This window comes from Ursus arctos, unplaced genomic scaffold (assembly GCF_023065955.2).
Source record: "Ursus arctos isolate Adak ecotype North America unplaced genomic scaffold, UrsArc2.0 scaffold_11, whole genome shotgun sequence".
Classification (NCBI taxonomy): domain Eukaryota; kingdom Metazoa; phylum Chordata; class Mammalia; order Carnivora; family Ursidae; genus Ursus; species Ursus arctos.
The window spans coordinates 8,260,996-8,283,246 of record NW_026622775.1 but is presented as its reverse complement, the minus strand read 5'-3'; the positions used below and the strand labels follow the sequence as shown (position 1 = coordinate 8,283,246).

The 22,251-nt window shown below is 36.1% G+C and overlaps 1 protein-coding gene across 30 annotated transcripts in view; it reads right to left on the bottom strand.

The window, feature by feature from the left end:
- Positions 1–22,251, bottom strand: part of ANK2 (ankyrin 2) — a 467,799-nt gene that overhangs the window by 189,878 nt on the left and 255,670 nt on the right. For all 30 annotated transcript variants that reach the window (XM_057310022.1, XM_048212352.2, XM_057310028.1 and 27 more), the window contains exon 2: positions 601–702. In XM_057310022.1, the coding sequence (XP_057166005.1) occupies positions 601–702 (102 nt within the window). The remainder of the gene's footprint in view (positions 1–600; positions 703–22,251) is intronic.

Genomic DNA, 22,251 nt, shown 5'->3' with positions numbered 1-22,251 from the left:
ATTGTGTCATTTCTTTTTTTGAAAGAGAGAGAGAGAACGAACGTGCGAGCGAGGTCAGGGGGAGGGGCAGAAGGAGAGGGAAAGGATCTTCAGCAGGCTCCATGCTAATGGTGAAGCCTGATGCAGAGTTCCATCTCACAATCCTGAGATCATGACCTGAGCCAAAATCAAGAGTCAGATGCTTAACCGACTGAGCCACCCAGACGCCCCTTTTCTCTTATTTCTTTATCCCAAATTTTAACAATCAGTTTTCCATGAGTAAAAGGCATTTGGCAGAGAAGAAAAGAAACCACAGTCTGGATAACTAGAGAAATAAAACATTATTCTTGGTTAATATTCCAGCTAAGAGCAGCTCAGATCATTTCACAGACAAAACTGACATTCGGTTGTTATTCTTGATCTATTTACTTTGCTGCAAAAGTAGGTCTAGATACAAATGTCTGAGGCTTCAAGAGTTGGTAAGGGGATTAATATGGGCTTTCATAAGTCTGAATCACTGATATTTTAGTAAATTAAATAGACAAAAAATAACCTTGGGCTCCTGGCATCTATCTATAGACCATGAGCGTTTCTTCATTGTGTACAGAGCCACGCCCTTACCTGATTGCAGGTGTTGATGTCTATGCCCCCCTTCAGATATTCTACTACTTTGTCCAGGTTGCCTGCTCTGGCAGCACGGAGGAAGCTTGCATTGCTGTCAGACTATGAGGGAAAAAAAAGACCTCCAGTGAATTATTGTTAAATAAAAACATATCAAAGACAGAAAGACAAAAATGTTTACAATGCAAGTAAGAAAAGCTTAGGTTGCAAAACACTTCAATATTGAGTTTAAAACACTGAATAATAATTCACAGGTTAAGGTAGCAACTTCATAGTATTTCTAGAAAGTTGTTTAAAGTCAACGGGAAATACATTCTGCTATATTAAGGAGTGCAAAAGAACTCTTAAAAGAAAAAAAACCTGTTACTGCTTTATTCTAAATCTTTAGCCACATTTGAAGATGAATTTACACCACTCCCAAATCCACCGCTACCCATTCATTTTAGCTTCAAGATGCTTGTGACCTTATAGTAAGCCTAATGTCAAGCCAAAAAGGAATCAGAAAAGTAAAAGAAATTAAAGGGACTGGATTTCTTTTTTCTTTTTCTTTACTGTTTGGTTTTTCAGATGAGTCTGGGAGAGAATGCTGAGTATGGGTCACTTGGCAGTCATCTGTCCTCATTACAAGGGAAAAACAGAAAGCTCCGAGGATGCTTTGAGGAAAGAGGATAGCACTAGTTGGCAGGTGTGGACTGGGCCAATGCAAATTTTGTGATCCCAGTGATTTTTGAAAAACAAGATTAAATTTAACCCAGCTGACACAATACCAGACTAAAATCCCTTGGTAAAGATAAGCACTCATAGTGGAGGCTGCTTTTTAACTTCTCTCCTTCCCCCAGTGCCTCTCAAAATCTGATCCTGGAAGAAACCACTGAATTTTCCCCACAGAACGTCCAGAGGAGACCTGCTCCAGAGGTGACACTACGGTCACCCAGCTGCTCTAGCTTGCTTGCGAAGCCTGACTTTTGAATCTTAACCCAATAACGACGCTAAACTTTGTTAAGTTCCAACACACTGGTGTAACTTTATAATTCTTCTTGTGGAATAGCATCTGACTAAAGAGAACGTGGTAACATGAAATGGGATGTCACTGACCTAGTAGGAAGGGAGACACAGTTGTGACAGCTCATAAGGCTCCCCTGCCTCCCTCCCTTGAAGAATGTGTTTGGCAGGGGTTCTTGGCACACTCTTTCAGACCTATTTATTATAACTGGTGATGATGTACAGAGATAGAAATGGAAGTATTTTCTCTGGGAGTCTCAAATTGGGAATTATTTGCATATTGTTAAAATGATTTACACATGAGAAGACAGAAAGCCATAGGACCAAATTACCTCACATTTAACCCAGATACCATAACATGTATTTACAGATCAGACAGATAATGTATGAAGAGTGGAAAGGTATGACTGAAATATGTACATCTGGAATTCATGCCCTGATGCTTTAGAAGTGCATCACGGTCTGGCTGCTATCTGACCGTCCTTCCCTCCCTGCACAGCCGCCATGCCTCACTCTGTCCCTCCTGAGAGCCATGCCCGTGGCAGGGTGCCCTAAGTATATCTGCAATGCTGCAGTGACTTAGTTGTGACTCATTTTAAAATGCCTACTCTATGAAATTATTTTGTGGTTTGTGGCAAATTCTAAACTCCAGGAAGATTTTCTACCCCAGGTTTCTTGCCACAGCACTTAAAAGGGAAAGATAAAGTTAGGCATTATGTTCTGTCAATATCTTACAGGAAACATTATTTACTGTAAAACAACTAAAATAATATTCAGGCACAGATAGAAAGTATGACGTTATTTGCCATATATAGTTTTAAAAAATAAATCTATGTGCTGCATGTTATATAGTATATTAAAGATTATGCCTAGAAACTACTGCCATGTTGTACATGAGGCTTAATAATTAGAGCTAACATTTATCGTTCACTGGGGGTCAGGCACAGAGCTAAGGGAATCAGCCAGATGTATTATATCCTTAATATTTACAATAATACTATGAGAGACAAACTATTAGTATATTCATTTAATAAGTGAGGAAAGAGGTTTAGAAGGTTTCCAAGGTCACACAATTATTCAGTGGAAGATCCAAGATTTAACTTCTGTTTATCAGCCCAGTCTATAGAGCTAGTCTTAACTGCTACTCTCTCTCACCCCTCCAAAGCATCAAAGCAGACGTTACTACAGATAACTAACCTAGGAGCTATAGGTGTATTTCAGTCGTGAGAACTATTGTTATGCCCTTCGTCCACATACTTGCTCTGTAAATCATGGCACTTGCTAAATAGAGTCCCTCAGCGGGAAAGAGAATTCCTGGCTGACATCCCTGTCCTCACGTCTCTCAACCATCTATACACCTAGAAAAAGGAAGAGCAGGCTTGAGAAAAACTACTTAAAAACATAATCATTTGGGAATGAGGAAAAGAGGTGGTAAAGTACACATCACATTAAAAAGCCAGTTGACTATCTCTGCCTACATGCCTAACACGATTAAACTCAGGAACTCAGATCAGGGTACCCTATCATTCTTGTGGAAAAAAGAATGCCGTGAATAAGTTGAGTTAGAGGGAGCACCTGATCCTGAAGGGCTGAAGAAACACCTGCAGATATGACTGCGGGAGCTTAAAGGAAGATGTTGGTTTGAAGGGAGCTAGAAGCATCACTGAGCAATGCCCAATAGACCCTCTTAGAACCTTCTTTAGAGACTGGTTATGAAATGGAAGATTGCTTTTGCTGTCACATAACTGTTTTTCTCTTTTCTGAAGCAAACTTTTAAATCGTAGATGCAAGATTTGTGAGTCATGGTAGCCTTTGCTATGAGTTGGATTCTTTTAGTACCTGTTAAAAAATTTAGTTCTCCTGAAGTGAGAAAATGCATTATAAATGCATTCTCCAAATGCAAATAAATGAAAGTGTTAATAGAAAACAGTTCCAGAACATGGGTTTCAAGAACAAAATTAAAATGAGATTTCACATTTTATGTATAGATATTGACATCATTTCAGGTGAAAAGTATAGACTTGCATGGAAATACATTCTTTTCCCACCTCCACATAGACACAGGCACACCATCCGTTACAATGAGGTCAATCTGTGATTAGAGTACTTGACACAAGAGTTTAAGATAAACAGTAGTTAATCTGGTTACCTTCAATCCACACAGAGATGAAAGAGGATTCAGGGACTCATGGTGAGAGAGGCAGCAAATTTTACCATATTGTGTCTCCCTCTGAGTATGACAAAAGTACTTATTTCCAAATTAAGCGTAAGTAGGGGGAAAGTATGCTTTCAAAATAGATTGTTGTCTCCGGGTTCAAACAGGAGATTTCACACATAACAGCTCAATAAAGAGAAAATGAGGCAATAGCAACTCCTTGGGGGAAAGTCTCCAACAAACGTGAAACGAACCTCTTTCTGCTCTGCTGCTTTATGTCCCCAGGACTCCCAAATCCTAAAACCAATTTTACTTATGCCTATAAAGTCTGATTCTGGACAAGGAACTCAAATGCTGAGCCCCACTTATTTTAATCTGCAACAGATGGATGTCATTAAAACTTGCCCGTTACAACCCTGGTGTGGCATCTCAAGCTAAGAAAGAAAAATTTCCTCTAAAATTCCTCTTGACACAGTTCTGTACATTTTTTGTATCTGAATGTTAGAAAAACAGAATACTTTCTTAGCACGCAGCAGGGTGGACATGAGAGGCAAGAGGAATGTGCATTCACAGAGCCACATTGTATCCTAAAGAAGTACTTCCCCAAAGTCGAGAGGCATATTCACAGGCATCCGTGAGTTTGCCACAAGATTTTTTTTTAAATTCTGTGCTCACATTTCAATAATAACCTAAAAAAATGTAAGCATGTTCGAGGTCATCTAGATGGCTACCCTTTAAAGAGTACGACCATGTCATTTTGGAATAAGCCCTTGTGCTTATAATTCAGCACATAACAAGTGAAGTAGACATGCTATATAGATGCATGATATGCAAAACGTTTTGCTGTGGGGCAGAGAATGATCAGAGAATCTGATCATTATACATGGCAGGACGGTACATGTGATAAAACAAAAGAACAGCAGTCAGCAGCCCCATTAAAGTAGCAAATAAACATAAGGCTCAGATGCTATCTTTGCATGGTTCAACTCGCATCAACCATTAGCAGGGAGTGTGATAGAAAATCTGTGGTGAAACATTTCTCAGTTCCCAATTTTCGCTTTCACTGGATTATGGATGTACAAACCTTCGCCGCAATACTAATTTCATCTCCAAGTAAATAGAGAGAGCTTTAAATGATTATCAAATGGCATGCCCGTAAAATTGACATTAGCAAATTTCTCTGATAGCTTTAAGTTTTATTATTCTGAAATGAAAAACAAAACCTTACAGGATTAATAATGGCTTGTACAACCTACACAGAAAATATATTCATTATGTTATTTTCATCACAGTCAAATTCAGAAGCATATTAAATTACAGAAATCTGAGGTTAGACGTCTTTTCTATTAAACCCAATAACTTAGTTTCAGTCAGTTCTATCCATTCTATTATATTGGAATCAAGTATTTGAAGAATGCTCATTTTGAAGTTTTGTTTATGCTTAATTTGTAAAATTTTCTTTTTAGTAATGGCTTAAGATTTTTAGGAGTTTTGTGCCATTTGTTTTTACATTTAAATTAACACTATATAAGATAACAACGTTAGAGGTCATGAACTTGTTTTTATACTTTGAAAGAAGAGACTGTGTTATTAAAGTTTAAGAAACACCAGTAGAATAGTATTAGATAGCCAGCAGCCTCTACTGGCCCAAAGACGGCAAAGCAGAGCACCTCCCCTCAGTCTGGCTTACAGTGGACCCTCCACAAACACTGGCTGACGAACCTGAAGGAAAGCACATGTTCCTTGGGGAATTTTAATAATTTGCTTATTTTCTTAGGATGCAATTATTCCTTTATAAAAACAGGACGGTTTATCAGCCTAGCTGAGATCCGCATTTTTATAGCAATACAAAATAAATAAAATTTATTAAAATAACTTGGGGGAAAAATCTTAATAGGAATATTATGAAATAGAGGACATTTCTATAATTCCTTAGGCCTCATCCGAGGAATGTTGGATAAGTTAACTCCATGCCCAGCAAATCATGAGTTGTATGACCTCAAGCCTTTGTGTGTCTCAGTTTCCGTATTAAAAAATAAATGTCCTTTGTAGAGTTGCTGGAGGAATTAAGTAAGATGATTTGAAGGTGCTTAGCCCAATGACAGGCACAGAGGACACACTGAGTTTGTTTTATAATCATGGTTTTTCTTATAAATGATAAATGCAAAACAACAATGGCAAATCTAAGTATAGATGCACACTCATAATATTCTTTAAATATGAAGGTTGTTGCCAGAAGACCAGTGTATCTGAAAATCCTCTGATGTGTGCAGGCGCAGAAGGATAAAAAGGGAACCCAAATGGGGGGTGTGTGTGGTCAGTTTCCAATAATAAAGATTTGACAAGGCACCCTTTTTGTGATATATTAATGCTTTTACTTAAATAACCATACTTTTGTATATGGAGTGCTGGATTGTATAAATAATTTAGGTCTTTTAGTATCTCAAATTGTTATCACTATCCTGTTCTAAACCAAAAATTGGGGAGCAATTGAGAACTGCACACTAGATGAACTAGAATTTTTTAGAAATAATTTCACAAGTTGTCTTTCTGCAGTTTGAACACACACATACGACAGTAACACACTACACCACTAATCCCACTTGGTAATTCCTATTCAGCTGCCATTAACACCAAAATCTGCTATATACCATTTGTACACTTTAGCTCCAGCATGCAGATTAACCTACATTTTTAGTGTCATTTCAATAGGTCTTTAGATTGCTACTAAGTACAAAATACTGACAGGTGAGCTAATATTCAAAGAGCGTTAATGCGACTTCCCCAAAGACTGTTCTTATTCCAGCGACCTATGTGCTAAGAATATTGGCTGAAATACAGGTGTTCATAATTTTGCTTTTAAAATATTATTTAAAATAATTACTACAAATAAAATTGAGACTTGGGATCAGAACAATAACTAAGTTTAACTAAACAGATAAATTCTACCTGAATATTTTAAGCATATATCTTATTATACATGAGATTGTTTGAAATTACATTTTTATATATAGAAAAGGATTTTTTCCTTAATATTGCATATGACATTGATGTCTTTTAAAGATTTTATTAATTTATGAGAGAGAGGGAGCCCTCATAGGAGCTGGGGGGAAGGGCAGAGAGAGCAGGAGAAGCGGGCTCCCCACTGAGCAGGGAGCCTGAGATGGGGCTCCATCCCCAAACCCCAGGATTATGACCCAAGCCGAAGGCAGACGCTTAACCCACTGAGCCACCCAGGTGTCCCTTGTCATTGATTTTTACTAGCACACTAAATAATTTCACTCGTCAATGCTTTCCTTAAGATTACCACTTGTAAAAAATAAGAACCGAATACAGCATACCAATTCCATCCCTTTCAGAACATTAAGATTATTTCACAATACTATGTGAAGAGTCATAAATCCTTTGTACAACTCTTATATTTTAAAAGAGAGTAAACCTGGAATATTATACAGCAAGGGGCATAGGAATGAGTATAAACCATATCTATACAAGCATCAACAGATCTCACAAAAACAATGTAAAGCAAGATAAGTCAGACCCAAAAAAGAACATCTTTATGATTCCATTTATTAAAGTTCAAAAACTGACAAAACTAATCTATACTGTTAGGTGTCAGAATAGTAGGTTCTGGGGGCGCCTGGGTGGTAGAGTTGGTTGGGCAGCTGATTCTTGGTTTCGGCTCAGGTTGTGATCTCAGGGTGGGGAGATCGAGCCCTCCACAGAGTGTGGAGTCTGCTTGGGGCTCTCTTTACCTCTCCCCCTGCCCCTCCCCACCTCTCACTCTCTCTAAAAGAAATGAATAAATCTCTAAAAAAAAAAATTAGCAGATTCTGGAAGGAGACAGAAAAACACATCTAGTTCCTGATAATGTTCTAGTTCTGGGTGTTGTAAACGGGTGTGACAAATATCAAGATGAACATTATAATTTATGCATTTTTGTATGTACATTATAATTAAATGAAATGTTTACTTAGAAAAGATGGTGACACTGAAAAGTAAGTTGTTTTATAACTTACATAATGGTAACAAAATCACTGAAGACTAAATAGATGGAAACATTAGTATTCAAATATTAGTATCTTCTCACAGTGGAGGCAATTGTTCTAATGCAGAATGTTCATATTATGCAAGGCTTTTAATGAAAACACATTTAAGGTACTACTCGGTCTAAAAACCAATGCAGAGTACTAAATATCCAATTTTGTTCTTTAACTCAAAAGGCGTCCTAAGTCAAATTTTAGAGTATCTTTTTATTAGTTTTTCTGACGTCTACTGAGCTTTGCAATTATAAAAACCTTATGTAACTATTTGATCAGACATTGATTATATTCCTCCTTTAGCATTAGTGAAGGTTATTACACTTTTCTTATCCTTTGTACATATTGTACAAATACTACTCCCCAGGTCCTCAAAATGCTTACTACAAATCAAAGAAGACCAGATCTGGTTCAGAGATCTCAGCTGTGAAATCCTCTGGAATAAACATAAGCGAAGTAACTTGCCACACACAATTTTATACTTCAAAAAATTTTTCTACAGTCACTTTTCTGTGACACTCACTCTTCTGAAAACTGAACCAAAAAATTAATAATATGATGATGCCCTTCCATTGAGGATTAGAATTACTACACAAGAACACAAAAATCCTAAGCTAGTAGAAACCATAACTCTAAGCCAGAAAAGACATTTGTGAGTACACTGGATAACTGTTTTATACTTCAAATTCCCTACATGCTTTTGAACTTTTCAAAAGTTCTTATGTATGTCTATTTTTAAAAGAATTATTGAACAGAGGAATATGAATTTCCCAGTTAGTATTTCATGACACAGAAGTCTAACTTGAAAAATGACTGTTTTGCTGACATTAGTTTGGCTTCAGAAAATGTTTCTAGGGGCGCCTGGGTGGCTCAGTCGTTAAGCATCTGCCTTTGGCTCAGGGCATGATCCCGGCATTCTGGGATCGAGCCCCACATCAAGCTCCTCTGCTGGGAGCCTGCTTCTTCCTCTCCCACTCCCCCTGCTTGTGTTCCCTCTCTCGCTGCCTGTCTCTCTCTCTGTCAAATAAATAAATAAAATCTTTAAAAATAAATAAATGAAATTTTAAAAAAAGAAAATGTTTCTATATCCAGGCTCATTATTAAGATGCTTATTGTAATAAGACACATCAACACGTTCAGCAAAATGGGAACTTTTACAAAGATAGGTGGAAGCATTCTTTTATATACATATATACATTTGAGAGAGAGAGACTGCATGAGCACAAGCAGAGGGGGATGGGGGGTGGGCAGAGGGTGAGGGAGACAAGCAAATTCCCCACTGGGTGGGGAGCTGGACCCGGGGCTCGACCCCAGGATGCCAAGATCATGACCTGAGCTGAAACCAAGAGTCAGACACTTAACCAGCTGAGCCACCCACGCGCCCCTGATAGGGGGAAACATTCTTAACTGCTTATAATTTCGCTTGCCCACTGACCTTTATGGTGAATTTAAGTAACTTCTCATAAGGCAGAAAATCCACAGGCTTTGATTACTCGCAGGCTGACATATGTTCTGCCTATGACCCTGAAACACCACAGAACTCAGAAGTTCCATCACTAAATACAACATGTCAGTTTCTCCTGAGTTTAAATGGGAAAATGGTAAGTTTGTAGATTTCACAACATTTACAAATCTCTACTAAGAAAATCAGAATAACAGGGAAAACATTTTGCTGTAGATGTAGTTCAGATGTCAGATTAAGTAACTGGAGATTGATTTTAAAGACTTAAATTGAAGAGCACTGCCATTGAATGCTGCAGATTTTGTCAAGGGATAAGATACTCTTTGGGAGGGGTCACTTACATGGACAGATTTCAGACATCACTGCTTCAGTCAGGTAAGAACCTTAATGATTGCTTTAGCTAATAAACTATTCAACAAAAGTTAATACTATTGTTTGAACTGGTATATTTGAAAAGTCCTGCTTAGTTTTTTCCATTCAAGATGCTGATGATGCAAAGGCAAGCAAAATAGTCCACAAATCCTATACGAAATGTTATAGGTTCTCCATAGTATTCCCTAATATTTTCAATAGCTAAAGTAACATGGAAATCTGCATGCAACATGCCAACAACAAAAATAATGAAAACTTAGAGCTCCACAATAGAAGTTGAGCAATGCATACGACATCACATATGGTTGAATCCTGAACCGTTGTTATTGCTCAGGGAGCTCCGACTGGTATTAATTGTGTGTAAAATAATGAAAAATTTAAATAACTTGTATCCCAGACCAAATCTCCTTTCTAATTTCCAACTAGCTGGACATCTCTGTAAAAATGTTCTGCCAACATTAAACTCAATATAACCCAAATGAATATGGGCCCAAACATGGAAGAGCTTATCAAGCTTTTATGCAATGTTCACAAATTTCCAAAGGAATTCCCTTTTGGACTGTTGCTGGTCATAGAAAGAGTAGGATTTATAAATGAATAATCGCCAACAGTAATAACATTTAGGTCCCAAGAAAAAAGAAAGCTTTTGATATGACTGAGTAACAATATTGAACTCTTTAAGGAATCTTCTCTACACAAAACTCTTTTTCATTCCCTGACTAATCACCATGTTCAAATTTCACAGGACCTTTGAGGGGGAAAGATATTTTAGAGTTCATCCCACTGCTATACTTGAGGATCAGGATAAATGGACCCGAATTAGGTTTTAGTCTCCCTTGAAGGCTCTTAGAACTGTCGGGATATGAAAAAAAACCCCAACCAAGTGAAAATATCTTTCATCAATTTTTTATCATCCAGGCATCCTACAGCGTTAATTTACTATTGCCCTTTTGAGGTAGGCACTGCATTTTTATCCCCATTTGTCTGATTATACTTCAGACCATCTGCTCTGAAGCAGACATCACTCAAACAGAAGCAGCTTCGTGACACAGCACAGATGATGTGCACACCGCACCCCCCGGATGGCACATACTGAAAAGTAGCCTGCTTCTTTAGCATTGAATTATTCAGGATTGAAAAAAAAAAAAGTACATTCTTGCAATGAAAACTTCAGAATGGCTTATTTTATAGTATAACCATTATCTTAAAATAACTTGCATTTTTTTTCCCCTGTCATGATATATACCCTTACACGGTTAATGTTCGTGTAGCCCCGTTAGGAAGTACATGGAAACAGAGAAGGGTTTTTTGTTTACAACAGCCTAGAGTACATCTGTAAGTGTCGGTCAGATTGATTTTTTCTAGGGAGATCACTTAATTACAGCTTAACAACGCCACACTGTGACAACCTGACTCTACTTGTTTAAATACAGTTCTGAACTCATTTATACTGTTTTTTTTAAAAAGGCCAAGTTAGAGCAAATGCGTCACTCAATTCAAATTTTTTATTTTCCTTTTTTTTTTGAGTACACAGAATTTTGAATTCATTACTTTCTAATATAATTTCTTGTCTCAAGATAATATATTTATTTTCTAGGAATAATAGACCCAAGAATTCTGGTTGTGCCACCCTTGGAGTTTTTTTTCTTTTTCTTTTGGAAAAATCTTTCTAATTACTGGGTGTCAGGAATTTCAGCATGATAATTATGTTGTTTATTAGGAATAATTTGTGTCTTTAGTCCCTTTCATTAAGCTGCTATTAAGTTCATTGTCATCTGTAAGTTGGCAAGGGCCCATCTTCCCCTTGTGCATATAATTTTTGAGAAGTTATTTATTCGCCCCATTCTCTAAGGTATGTGGGTCCCAAACGGGCTTGCCTTCAGCCTCTTTTGCTTGTTTGTGATGATCTACGTGGACACGGAGTGCCAACAATGAACTTTAGAAGGCAAAATTACAATTTGAGGAAGTTAGCATTACGCTAAATGTAATCTATACAATCATTTTTACATCCATTTCCTGGCCCCCATCATGCTGGTTTAGTGGTAGACAGCAGAACATCAACAAACTTTTTAAAATCAAATTTTAAAAAGCTAAAGAATTTGTGAGGTGGCTGGGTGGCTCAGTCGGTTAAGCAGCTGACTCTTGATTTCAGCTCAGGTCATGATCTCAGGGTGGTGGGATTGAGCCTCATGCCAGACTCAGTGCTCAGCCAGGAGTCTGCTAGGAATTCTCTCTCTCCTTCTACTCCCGCCTCCCACTTGCACTCTCTATTTCTCTCTCTCAAATAAATAAATATTAAAAAAAAAAAACTAAAGAATTTGTAATATATGCACTGTTTAAGAAGGAAATCACTTCTAAGTTAGACTCACTAAATGGCCTTGATTAAATTACAGCAACATCTAAGTTTTACCTATCTAAATGTGTATACACTGGAAAAATCATAGCTTCAGTTTGAAAAAAATGTAAACAAATTAGACCACAAGTTCTTTTGATAATAAGTAATTAAAATAGTTTAATCAGTCCTTAACAATAAATTAGTCAGGAATCAGACAACTGTTTTTGAAGCACCTACTGTGTGCCAGACATTGTGTTAGGTATAAGGGCTTGAATGTAGAAGAAATATGATCCATCCTCTCAAAAGATTCTTTAAAAGAGTAATTTTAGCTGCAGTACAGTCCATAAATTAGAAGTGGGCAAAAGTGGATTCAGGGAGATCAATTTAGAGGCAGTAGTCCAAGCAATAAACGCTTGTTTTGTTTACAAACATATTACAAACAAATATGTTGGCTCACAAACATATTGAGACATAGAATAAGAATAGCAATATAGTATTTGATAAAGTTCCTGGTGATAAGTCAGGTGGGAAACCTAGCAGGCCTGGGGATTAGCATGTGCAAGGTCATACCAGCATAAAAGAACACAGTATGCAAAGAACTCTGAGTAATTCAGTGCATGTGAATTACAAAGAACATTTTGAAAACAAGAAAGAAGTAAAATTCTAAAAGTCAGGCAGTGCCCAGACCATGACTGTTCTTGTATGCCATAATAAGAAGATTGTCACTTTTGGGGGGGGGGAGGGGGTGTGCAAAAAAAGCCAGAATCAGGATGTTGTTTTGAAATCACTCTAGCAACATATGGAGGATGAGTTAGAGGGGAAAGAGAATGGAGTTTGTGGGACGGTTTGGAATACTATTGCAATAGTCCTGATAAGCAATGTCATCAGGGACAGCAATGTGAAAAAGACACAATTTGTTATATAGGGAAAAGGAGCTATAAAATTTGGGGAAATCAAATTTGAGGGTTTATAGAAGAGAAGAAATTAAGGAAAACCTGGAGACATCTAGCTTTGGCAGGTAATCAGTGACACTTCCAATCAAGAACAAGAATTTGGGGGATAGAATACCCTAAAATTGGAGAGACTACAATAGTTTGCACTATTGCTACATAGTAGTATGTTGAAAATGCAAGACTAAAAAGTGCAGGAGAGGGGCACCTGGCTGGCTCAGTCAGAAGAATATGTGACTCCTGGTCGCAGGGTTGAGTTCTAGCCCCACATTGGGCAGAGATTACTTAAAAATAAAATCTTAAAAAAAAAAAAAGTCCAGGAGAGTATGAACTAAAGAACTAGGCCATAGCGTAACCTCTGGGAGATGGCCCAGGTTTTTGGTAGTGATACCAGATTTTGCTCTACTCCTTACCATTTCTCTGTCCATAAAACTCCTATGACTAGGGAAGCCCTTCTGTATTGCCTCAGGAAGCAAATAGTATTGGCCTATCAATATCTCTCATGAAATGCCAGGAAGTGCTAATAAAATAAACATTGCAGTATATATGTATACAGCAGTATATGCACACATAGATACATATATATGTATAGATACAGATAATACACATAGATACATATCTATATATATATATATACACATACATACATATATATATACATATATATACACATATTATATATATATATATATATATATATCAGTGAGACTAAAATAGAATTTTGTGCAGGAGCTTTCTAATGAGCTCAGAATCCTGGTATCATGCAGCTGGCATTTCCCCATAAGACTGGGATACAATTGAGGTATTGCTTTATCCTCAATGGATGTGACCTGCTGTAACTTTCTAAATTTACCTCCGTGCTGTGAACTGCAATTGTCAAGAATGGTTTGAGCTATTCAACTCTAACTCCATGCAAGGTATAGAGCTTATGTAATTTTACGCTGAAACATAAAACATAGGATGGAAAACTGACTTTAAAAAGGAATGTGTTTGATTAATTACAGTACCTAACACATTGCAGTGAAAAAAAGATTAACATATCAAGTATTTGTAGCTTGCACGACTCCTTTTTCCTAAACATTTCAGCTTATACTACAAAATCCCTCTGTTGGAAATCAGTCAATAAAAACTCCTCTAGTTATTACTGAATTTCAAAGAATATCTGCACTTCTTCTGAAGCAGCTTTCAAAACAAATTCTTGATTTGTTGGTATAAGAGCATTGGCATCAACTCTAAACAGAATTTTGAAAAGGAAACTCCTAATTTAAACATAACTAAAAACAAAAGCAGGGTTAATTCATCTGATAGAACTAAGCTTTGGTTCTGATGTCTAAGACCCTTCTAAAAGAAAAGTCAGGCCTAAGCCAGGTTTAATGAGAAAGAAAGAATTCTCTACTAGTTGTTTTTTATTATTTGACTTTATAAGAATTTATATTAAGTGGACCCTGTGGGTCTCTTTCCCAGAGGCTTGGGATAGCTTCTTTAGAACACCTTCTGAACCTACCGACTTCCCTCTGGGGTCCCAAAACACCCTGAGCATGCAATCATTCACCAGGGCCCCCAGCTTACCTGTTTACCTGTTTATCTCCCTAACTAGCCTGGCCCTCTGGGATAGAGAGAGTCCATGACTTACACAGCACAGTGCCCAACAAAGAGTAGCTCAATAAACATTTGTGGAAATGAGACAAAATAAAGGAAGAAGTTCAAGGAAGAAGTTTACTCGACCAAAGAGGGGCCTGAGCCTGAAGCAGCATTGGTCAATACGAACTAAACTCGTGAAAATTTTGCTGCATCAAGTAAATACTTTTGCAGATTTATTAAATTTTAAAACTTGGTTTCAACTCTTGATTAGTAAAAGTTATACTTGCTATATTAATTTATCCAAAATTCATTCCCTAAGATTAAATTTCTTTGAGGTTTCCTTTATAATTCTATCAGATATCCACAATAAAACCAAATAACGCCTAACTCTTCCTAAGGGTAAATGAATGAAGAGTAATGAGTAAGGATGGCCTCCATCTGTATCATTACTGTCTTTCGGTTGAAGTCATGACTAAACTACTGTCCTTAGCAATGGACTGGATTTACATAGGCTCTGGAGCTCAACATTCTCTGACTCTGACAACAATGACATTAGCAAAGAAATTAAATATAAAAGGAACCACTATCTTAGTGATACCAACTACACAGAACCATTAGTATTCTGTCTTTTTAGAAATAAGAAACTATAATTTTATTCTTCTCTGGGGGAAAAAAAACCTTTATATACAGCAATACATAAGCTTTTATTATTGTCTAAATTATCCAAAGAAGAGAATTCCTGACTACTCATTATTTCTGAATGCATAACAACATACGGTAATACCTTTCAATAACCTCAGTAGTTACTGTAAGACTAATTAACTTTCTAAATAAAAAAAGAGATCATTGGTTTGTTGAAATTATTCTGACCAAGATACAGAAAAGAGAAGCTGTTTTCTCCTGGAATTATTATGCATATAATATATACCTCATTTTGGTCATAGAAAATCTATATATTTAATTCCACTTCTACATTCTTATATAAATAACTACCCTGTGGTACAACATATAATATTAAAACTGACATATATGTATGTATATGTGTGTGTAGTGTGTGTGTATGGTATGTGTGTGCGTGTGTGTGTGTGTGTGTGTGTGGCGAGAGCATCATATATCCCATCTTCAGAATGAAACTATAATTTTGCTTGAAGGCAGGAATCATGTCTTATGATTCTTAGAATTTCCAAAGGCTAGTTCAATGCCTAAAATACATTAGCCAATAAAGATCATTATGTTGATAATGAAACCTTGGGAAGGGCATTATCGTGTATACAAAGCTTATACAAAGCCGACAAGAGGTAAGATAAATATAAGTTATTCTAGCTTTAATTCCTCAAAAATTAAACTTAGAAAATTTCTAAAGGAGAATTAGGTTACTTTTGGACACATAAAAAGATCGCACTAGAACTTTTTTTGCAAAGCAGTAGTTAACCTTAGCCAAAAAGATCTTGTTCATCCAACAAAATTAACTTAGTTGAAATGTCAAAACTCTTCATAAATATCACTACCATAGATACCTCATTATTGGTCCTTGACCTAGAACGAAGTGGCAGGCTACTTTTGTTAAAGGACAAGTCTTGTGAAAGTAAGAGATATTGAGAATTTCATTTAAAAGATGTTTACATTGGGCCATTTCTGATTAGCAACATTTAAAAGAGGAACCCAGCACATACCGTGAAGCATGATGAGAACTTGGGTCTATGTTCAAATCCTGTGGCATCACTACAGGATACAATCCTCCAGCTGGAGAAGCTCCATTTCCATTTGGTTTATTTTTCCCACGTGTAAGAATTGTGGGGCATTTTAGTCACTGAGTTCCCCCTATTGGTAATATCCTCTCATAAATGTAACTATTAATTTAGCACTTATGAAGTAAAGTAATTATTACAAAGATCTAACCTGGCCTAAAGTCTTTCTCTCTGTTTATGATTTCAAGTAAGAGAATTGATTACACGTGCTTTGACTGGGTTTACCACATGTCTTTCACTGTTTTTTTGTTTTAAGATAATTGTCAAAAAGCATTGTAAGCAAGCAAGACAATTCTTCATCATTTTTACGTGATTCATGTATATTTATGTAATTTTAGTGATTCCTTTATTGAAATTTATGAATATTTTCCTACCGAAGAGGGACTGACAGGCACCATGGTAAGATGCTACATGCCACCTGCACCTGCTTCTTCTAAATTGTCTGTCCGTGAGAGACCCTACAACTGTTTGCTTTTGTGTGCATACACTCTGCTGCTCAACCAGGCCACAAACTCCTTAAAGGAATGGACACTATTTTGTACTTGTATTTCTTCCTCATGCTTTCCACTATAATGTTAATGGTTAATTGTACTGTATGCCAAAAGCATTTATATTCTCATTTAATCCTCATAAACAACCCAAATAAAGAAACTGAGGAGTAGTGAAGTTAAGCCACTCGTCCATGGACTTTTGGTAATAAATGCCAGAGCTGAGACTCGTCTCCAGTCTCACTCAGAGGCCATGTCATAACCACCCAGCATTACGGTCTCCCTAGAGCCCCCATTACAGTTTTCACTATTCACTTTTCACTACTGACTGATTTACAGGATTATCTGTTGCTTTCTGTTTGGGGGAAACGTTACTGCAGTCACATTCCGAGCCCAGTGATCATGTTCTGATCTCTCTTGCTGCTCAGTTCCCTGTCTTGTGCTAGGGGCAGAGCCCAAAGTTTGAACCATAAGGCACTGAACCCTCTAAAATACCAAGATTTCTTTTCTTTAACATTGCTAACCCAGGAGTCGTGACTTTGAAGGACACGGTTATACTATTTCAAAATATTACTGCACACTCTATTTGACAAGTGAATCTACAGCAATGTCTCTATCACAGTGATCACCATTATCATGCAAAGGAAAAGTTTTGTCAAGCTCCGCAGCGTGGTAAGCTTCAAAGACAACATTCGTTCCTCTGTTTTTAAAGCAGCATGCAGACTTTTACTAGCTCATACTGACGTATTTCCCTGAGTGGGATTTAAACCTGGACTGCCTCCAAGAGGGATGAAACCTCTCTCAGCTGTTCTTAATTAATCACCACACCTGCTGTTTAAATGTTGGTTACACCTATAAGAAAGGTTAATAGTAAATCTTATTTTCCCAGTAAAAATTAAGTAGTAAAAATGTACTCGTTAAAAGTCTGTTCCTACATAATAAAAATTAAAAAAAAAAAAAACTTGGTTCCTCCAAATTAATTGAAAAGCTAAATAACAGTAGGATATTAAATAAAATAATAATTTGTTACAAAATCCAAAAAATAAGTATATATCCTATTAGAGTATTTGTCTAAAATCATATAACTTCTTATGTTCTTTACTTCCTTTTTTGTTCTTATAATTTCCCTTTCCTTAAACAAGGTAAGGGGATCAATATAAAATATTCTCATAGAACATTTGAAAAATAAATTTTTTAAAAAATCAACCAGCAGCCATAATCCCATTATTCAAGCTTAACTGTGCATAATTTGACGTATTTTCTTCTAGAATTTTTCTACATATACACTACAGATGTGTGTATAATGTTTTTACAAAGTCAAGATAGTAACACCCTATCTTCTTCTTTTAAAACATCACCAAGTAAGTATTGCCTACATCATTCAAAAGTTTTGAAAGATATTCTAAATCTCATACAATAGTTTATAGATAGATTATAATTGGTTTTAGCCTCTAATCATTTGTACAACTAGTACCTTTGATTTTCATTACTGTCAAGAAGGCTATGGTAAAAAGTTTTTATGTAAGTCTTTGTGCCTGTTTTGATTATGTCCATTGTTTAAATTCCTAAAGGTGAAATAATCATTTCAAAGATGTAGATTCTTGGTACATATTAGAATATTGCACAACTGACCTCGAGAGAGACTGAATCAAAAGTTGCAGTAACACCTGTTTGTGGAAGGGCCCATCCTAACACAACAACGTGCTCAAAGTTGCTTGGCTCAACTGATATGTGTATCATTATGGTTTTGACTTATCTTTCCTATTTTTGAAGAATTTGAAAACTGAGTTATACAATTATTGCCTATTACATTTTTTGTCTTCTTTGACTTGTCTGTTCACATTTTTTGTGCTTTTAGAGTTTTAAATGTCTTTTTTAATTTTAAAAACTTTTATTGACAAGTTAACGTCTTGTCATATTTGTTGCAAGTTTTTCTGAGTTTGTTATTTTCTTTATCTTTTGACCTTCAGAAGTTCTAAATTTTATAAATTAAAAAGTATAAACCTCACTTTTAGATTTTTATACCATTGCTTTTATGCTTTCCAATACTGAAATCAATGAAATACTTCTCTTCATTTTCTTTTAGCTTTAAAAAATTACTTTTCTTCCATTGACTTTTAATTACTTGGAATTTATTTTGGTATTAAGCATAAGTTATAATCTTACTTGAAATTTTCCAAGTGGGCAATTTTTTCCAATTGTTGAAAATCTTTCAACCCACTTTTAACTTCCTCTAATGTCTCCTTTTTAGCATTTTTCTTTTCTTGAAAAACCAGCATAACATAGTGAGCTTAAATCTATATTTCAATCCTTGTTCCACCACTTACCATTAACGTCTGACTCTGAGCAAATTACTGAACTCAAGCCTCAGTTTTCTAGTCTATAAAATGCAGAGTCATGTGCATGAAATAATGTAATATATGTGAAAGCCCTAAGGAGAGCGCATTGAGGTAGCAAACACTCATTAAAGGAAATTTTAATACTGGACTCACAAAGCTATCATGAGTAAATGACATTTCTGTTCTGTCAGTGGTATGCAGAACACCATTACAGAACCTGGTAAATTAATAGGAGCTAAATAAATGGTAGTTATTATTATTAATAATTAATATAGAATCCCCCTATATTCCTACATTTCTTTTATTTATTTATTCATTTATTCATTCATTTATTTATTCTACTGTTATTTTCCACATCTAAATCAGCTTTTGATCCTGAGTAGAACAGATCTATTCTCAATGCTGGATCAAGAGGTTAGGAATGGACCAGAAAGTAATGAAGGATCAATAACTCGGCTGAAATTGTCCATGGCTAGACTCTGACGCATAGATGTATCTGAATGGGTCACATTTTATTTATTTTTTTAAGATTTATTTATTTGAAAGAGAGAGAGAGCAGGCATGGGTGAGCATGTGTGGGGTGGTTGGGAGAGGGCAGAGGGAGAGAGAAACTTGAGCAGAATCCACACTGAGTGCAGAGTCTGACATGGAGCTTGATCCCATGTTCCCAAGATCATGACCTGAACTAAAAGTAAGAGTTTTAACTAATCAACTGCACCACCCAGGTGCCCCTGTATGGGTCACATTTTAAACAGGAATGGAAGTTAACATGTCCATCTGGATCATTGCTTAATTCTTCAAAAATTAATTGGTGAGTATATGTAAATCAATACCAAAGAAAAGATTGATTTTCAGTCTGTATTTATATAATTTATAATATATACCAATATATATTATATAATAATAGAAAGAGAAAGGAAAAAGAAAAAAAAGAAAGAAAAGAAAAGGAAAAGAAAAATAAGAAAAGAGCATGTAGACAATAAACTTCATCATTTACTTTCTTGGAAGAGATTAATTTAATACTTACTTTTACAGATCTTTTAGAAATGCATATAGAATTTTAAAAGTTGAAAATATATAGAATGACTTTTTGACACTTCACATTAGTTGATGTACTAAGAAATTTTAGTAAGACCAGAAGAACTTTGCTAATCATCTGTCATGTGCTACATGACTATTCAGGCAGAAGTGTGGAATTCAACCAGGCTATTGTACTAGATGTCGATTCCAGGAGAGAATCAGATCATTTGGAACAATCTTGCTGTTAAAGCTGGCTGCTCAACAGTGGAATGAAATTCCAATTAAAAAAAAAAATCTGACACATTTGCACAACTATGTCTTATAGAACCTCAGTGCCTAGATTTCTGACGGGACGTTACAAGGTTAAACAATGAATAAAGGACTCTATATAGGTATACAGTAATTATTAGCTTTGGGAAGTGGAGCTTAAATGTACTCTAAGTGCTGTCGTTTAAAATTCCATTGCTGTGCAAGGCAAGCACTTTCCTCCTTTTAAAACCATACAGAAGAACTGCAGGAGTTCATACCATATTATGTACTATAGATATATGGACAAGTTTGTGAGACATTTGCTAGCAGAGCCAACTCCATTCTCGTGTGTCCTGTGTGGTCTTGGTTTCTGTAATTGCCACTAAATAGAATTTTGGCAATCAGTTGAATTAAGCTGGATTAGAAGAATCTTAAGAAAATGTGAAGGGTTTTTAGGCTCCTGTGCCCTTTTGCGCTGATAGTACATATTCAGCCCTCTCTCTTCAGTAAAATCAACCTCTTAGAACATAAAGCAGTAGTTATCATACTTTACTGCACTCAAGGGTTACTTAGAGATCATGCTTAATCTTGTTAAATAGATACTCTTGGCTCCCACCTCAGAGATTCTAATTCTGGAGGTCTGGAGTGGGGCTCAGCAATCTACATCACTTTAAAACTCCCCAGATGATTCTTCTGATGTGAGTGGTTCACAGAACACACTACGGGAGGTGCTGACATAAAGGATTAGCTAGACCTTTCATTCTATGTATTTATGACACAACCCAAACACGCCTTACCCCTTATGTCATCATCAATCATTTAGTCGGTCAAAATGTTTGATGTACGAATGCCTAAGAAGCTGAATATAAGCCAGTTAAAAAAATTATTATGTATCATAGATACATGGTCAAGTTTGTAAAACATACACCTTATTGGTAAAAATTTTTTGAATGCCTTTTATTTCTGAAAATTGCCTTTTTCCTTTTGTATATCCGGGAGGAAAAAAAACTGTATGTGACAACCAGTGATTTCCAAAAAGTTAAGAGTCACAAATTTTCTTGTGTACTTGTTATTTTTTAAAGATTTTACTTATTAATGTGAGAGAGAGAGTGTGCGCGCTTGCACACACACAAGCGGGGGAGGAGCGGCAGAGAGAGAGAGAGAAGCAGACTCCTTGCTGACCAGGGAGCCAGGTTGTGGGGCCCGATCCCGGGACCCTGAGGTCATGACCTGAGCAGAAGGCAAACACTTAACCGTGTGCACTTCTGTTTTACTAGAGGTCTTAGTAGATGCTTTCTAATTTCTTTCAGAAGGTCAACAACCTACAAAGATACAATACTAAAGTAATAAATCTAAAGAGACTTCAACTCTAGTTTCAATACATTATTTCTGTCAGGACAGATCCAATTTCTCATACTTATCCTTGATAAAGACAGAATTCTAATTTAGACAAATTATCAATTTTTAGAAATTTAAGTACATATAAGTTTATTTAATGGAGTTGTTAACCAGAATATAGAAATTGTTAGAGTATCCGGTATGACATAATCTTATACATCATATTCAAAGCCCCCTTTTGTAAGTCGTTGATAACTAAGGTAGATAGAGTACCAAAAAATCTCAAAACGTAAAATAATGTCAGCAACATTTATAATTCATCAAAAACACTGTTTCAATTCACAACCTCTACCGTTGAAATACCCGTCTTTTGCATAGCTTTTAGATGCAATCCATGAGCTCAAAGACACCACTGAAGTGATTTCACTTCAGATGATCATTTTAGTATTTTTACTTCGTACAAGCAAATACAAAGAAAGGCACAAAAGTGTTTTACTATAGTCACATAAGCCCACACAAATATGATATGAATGCAAGTTCTGAGAAGTCAAACACTAAAAATTCTGACAGTC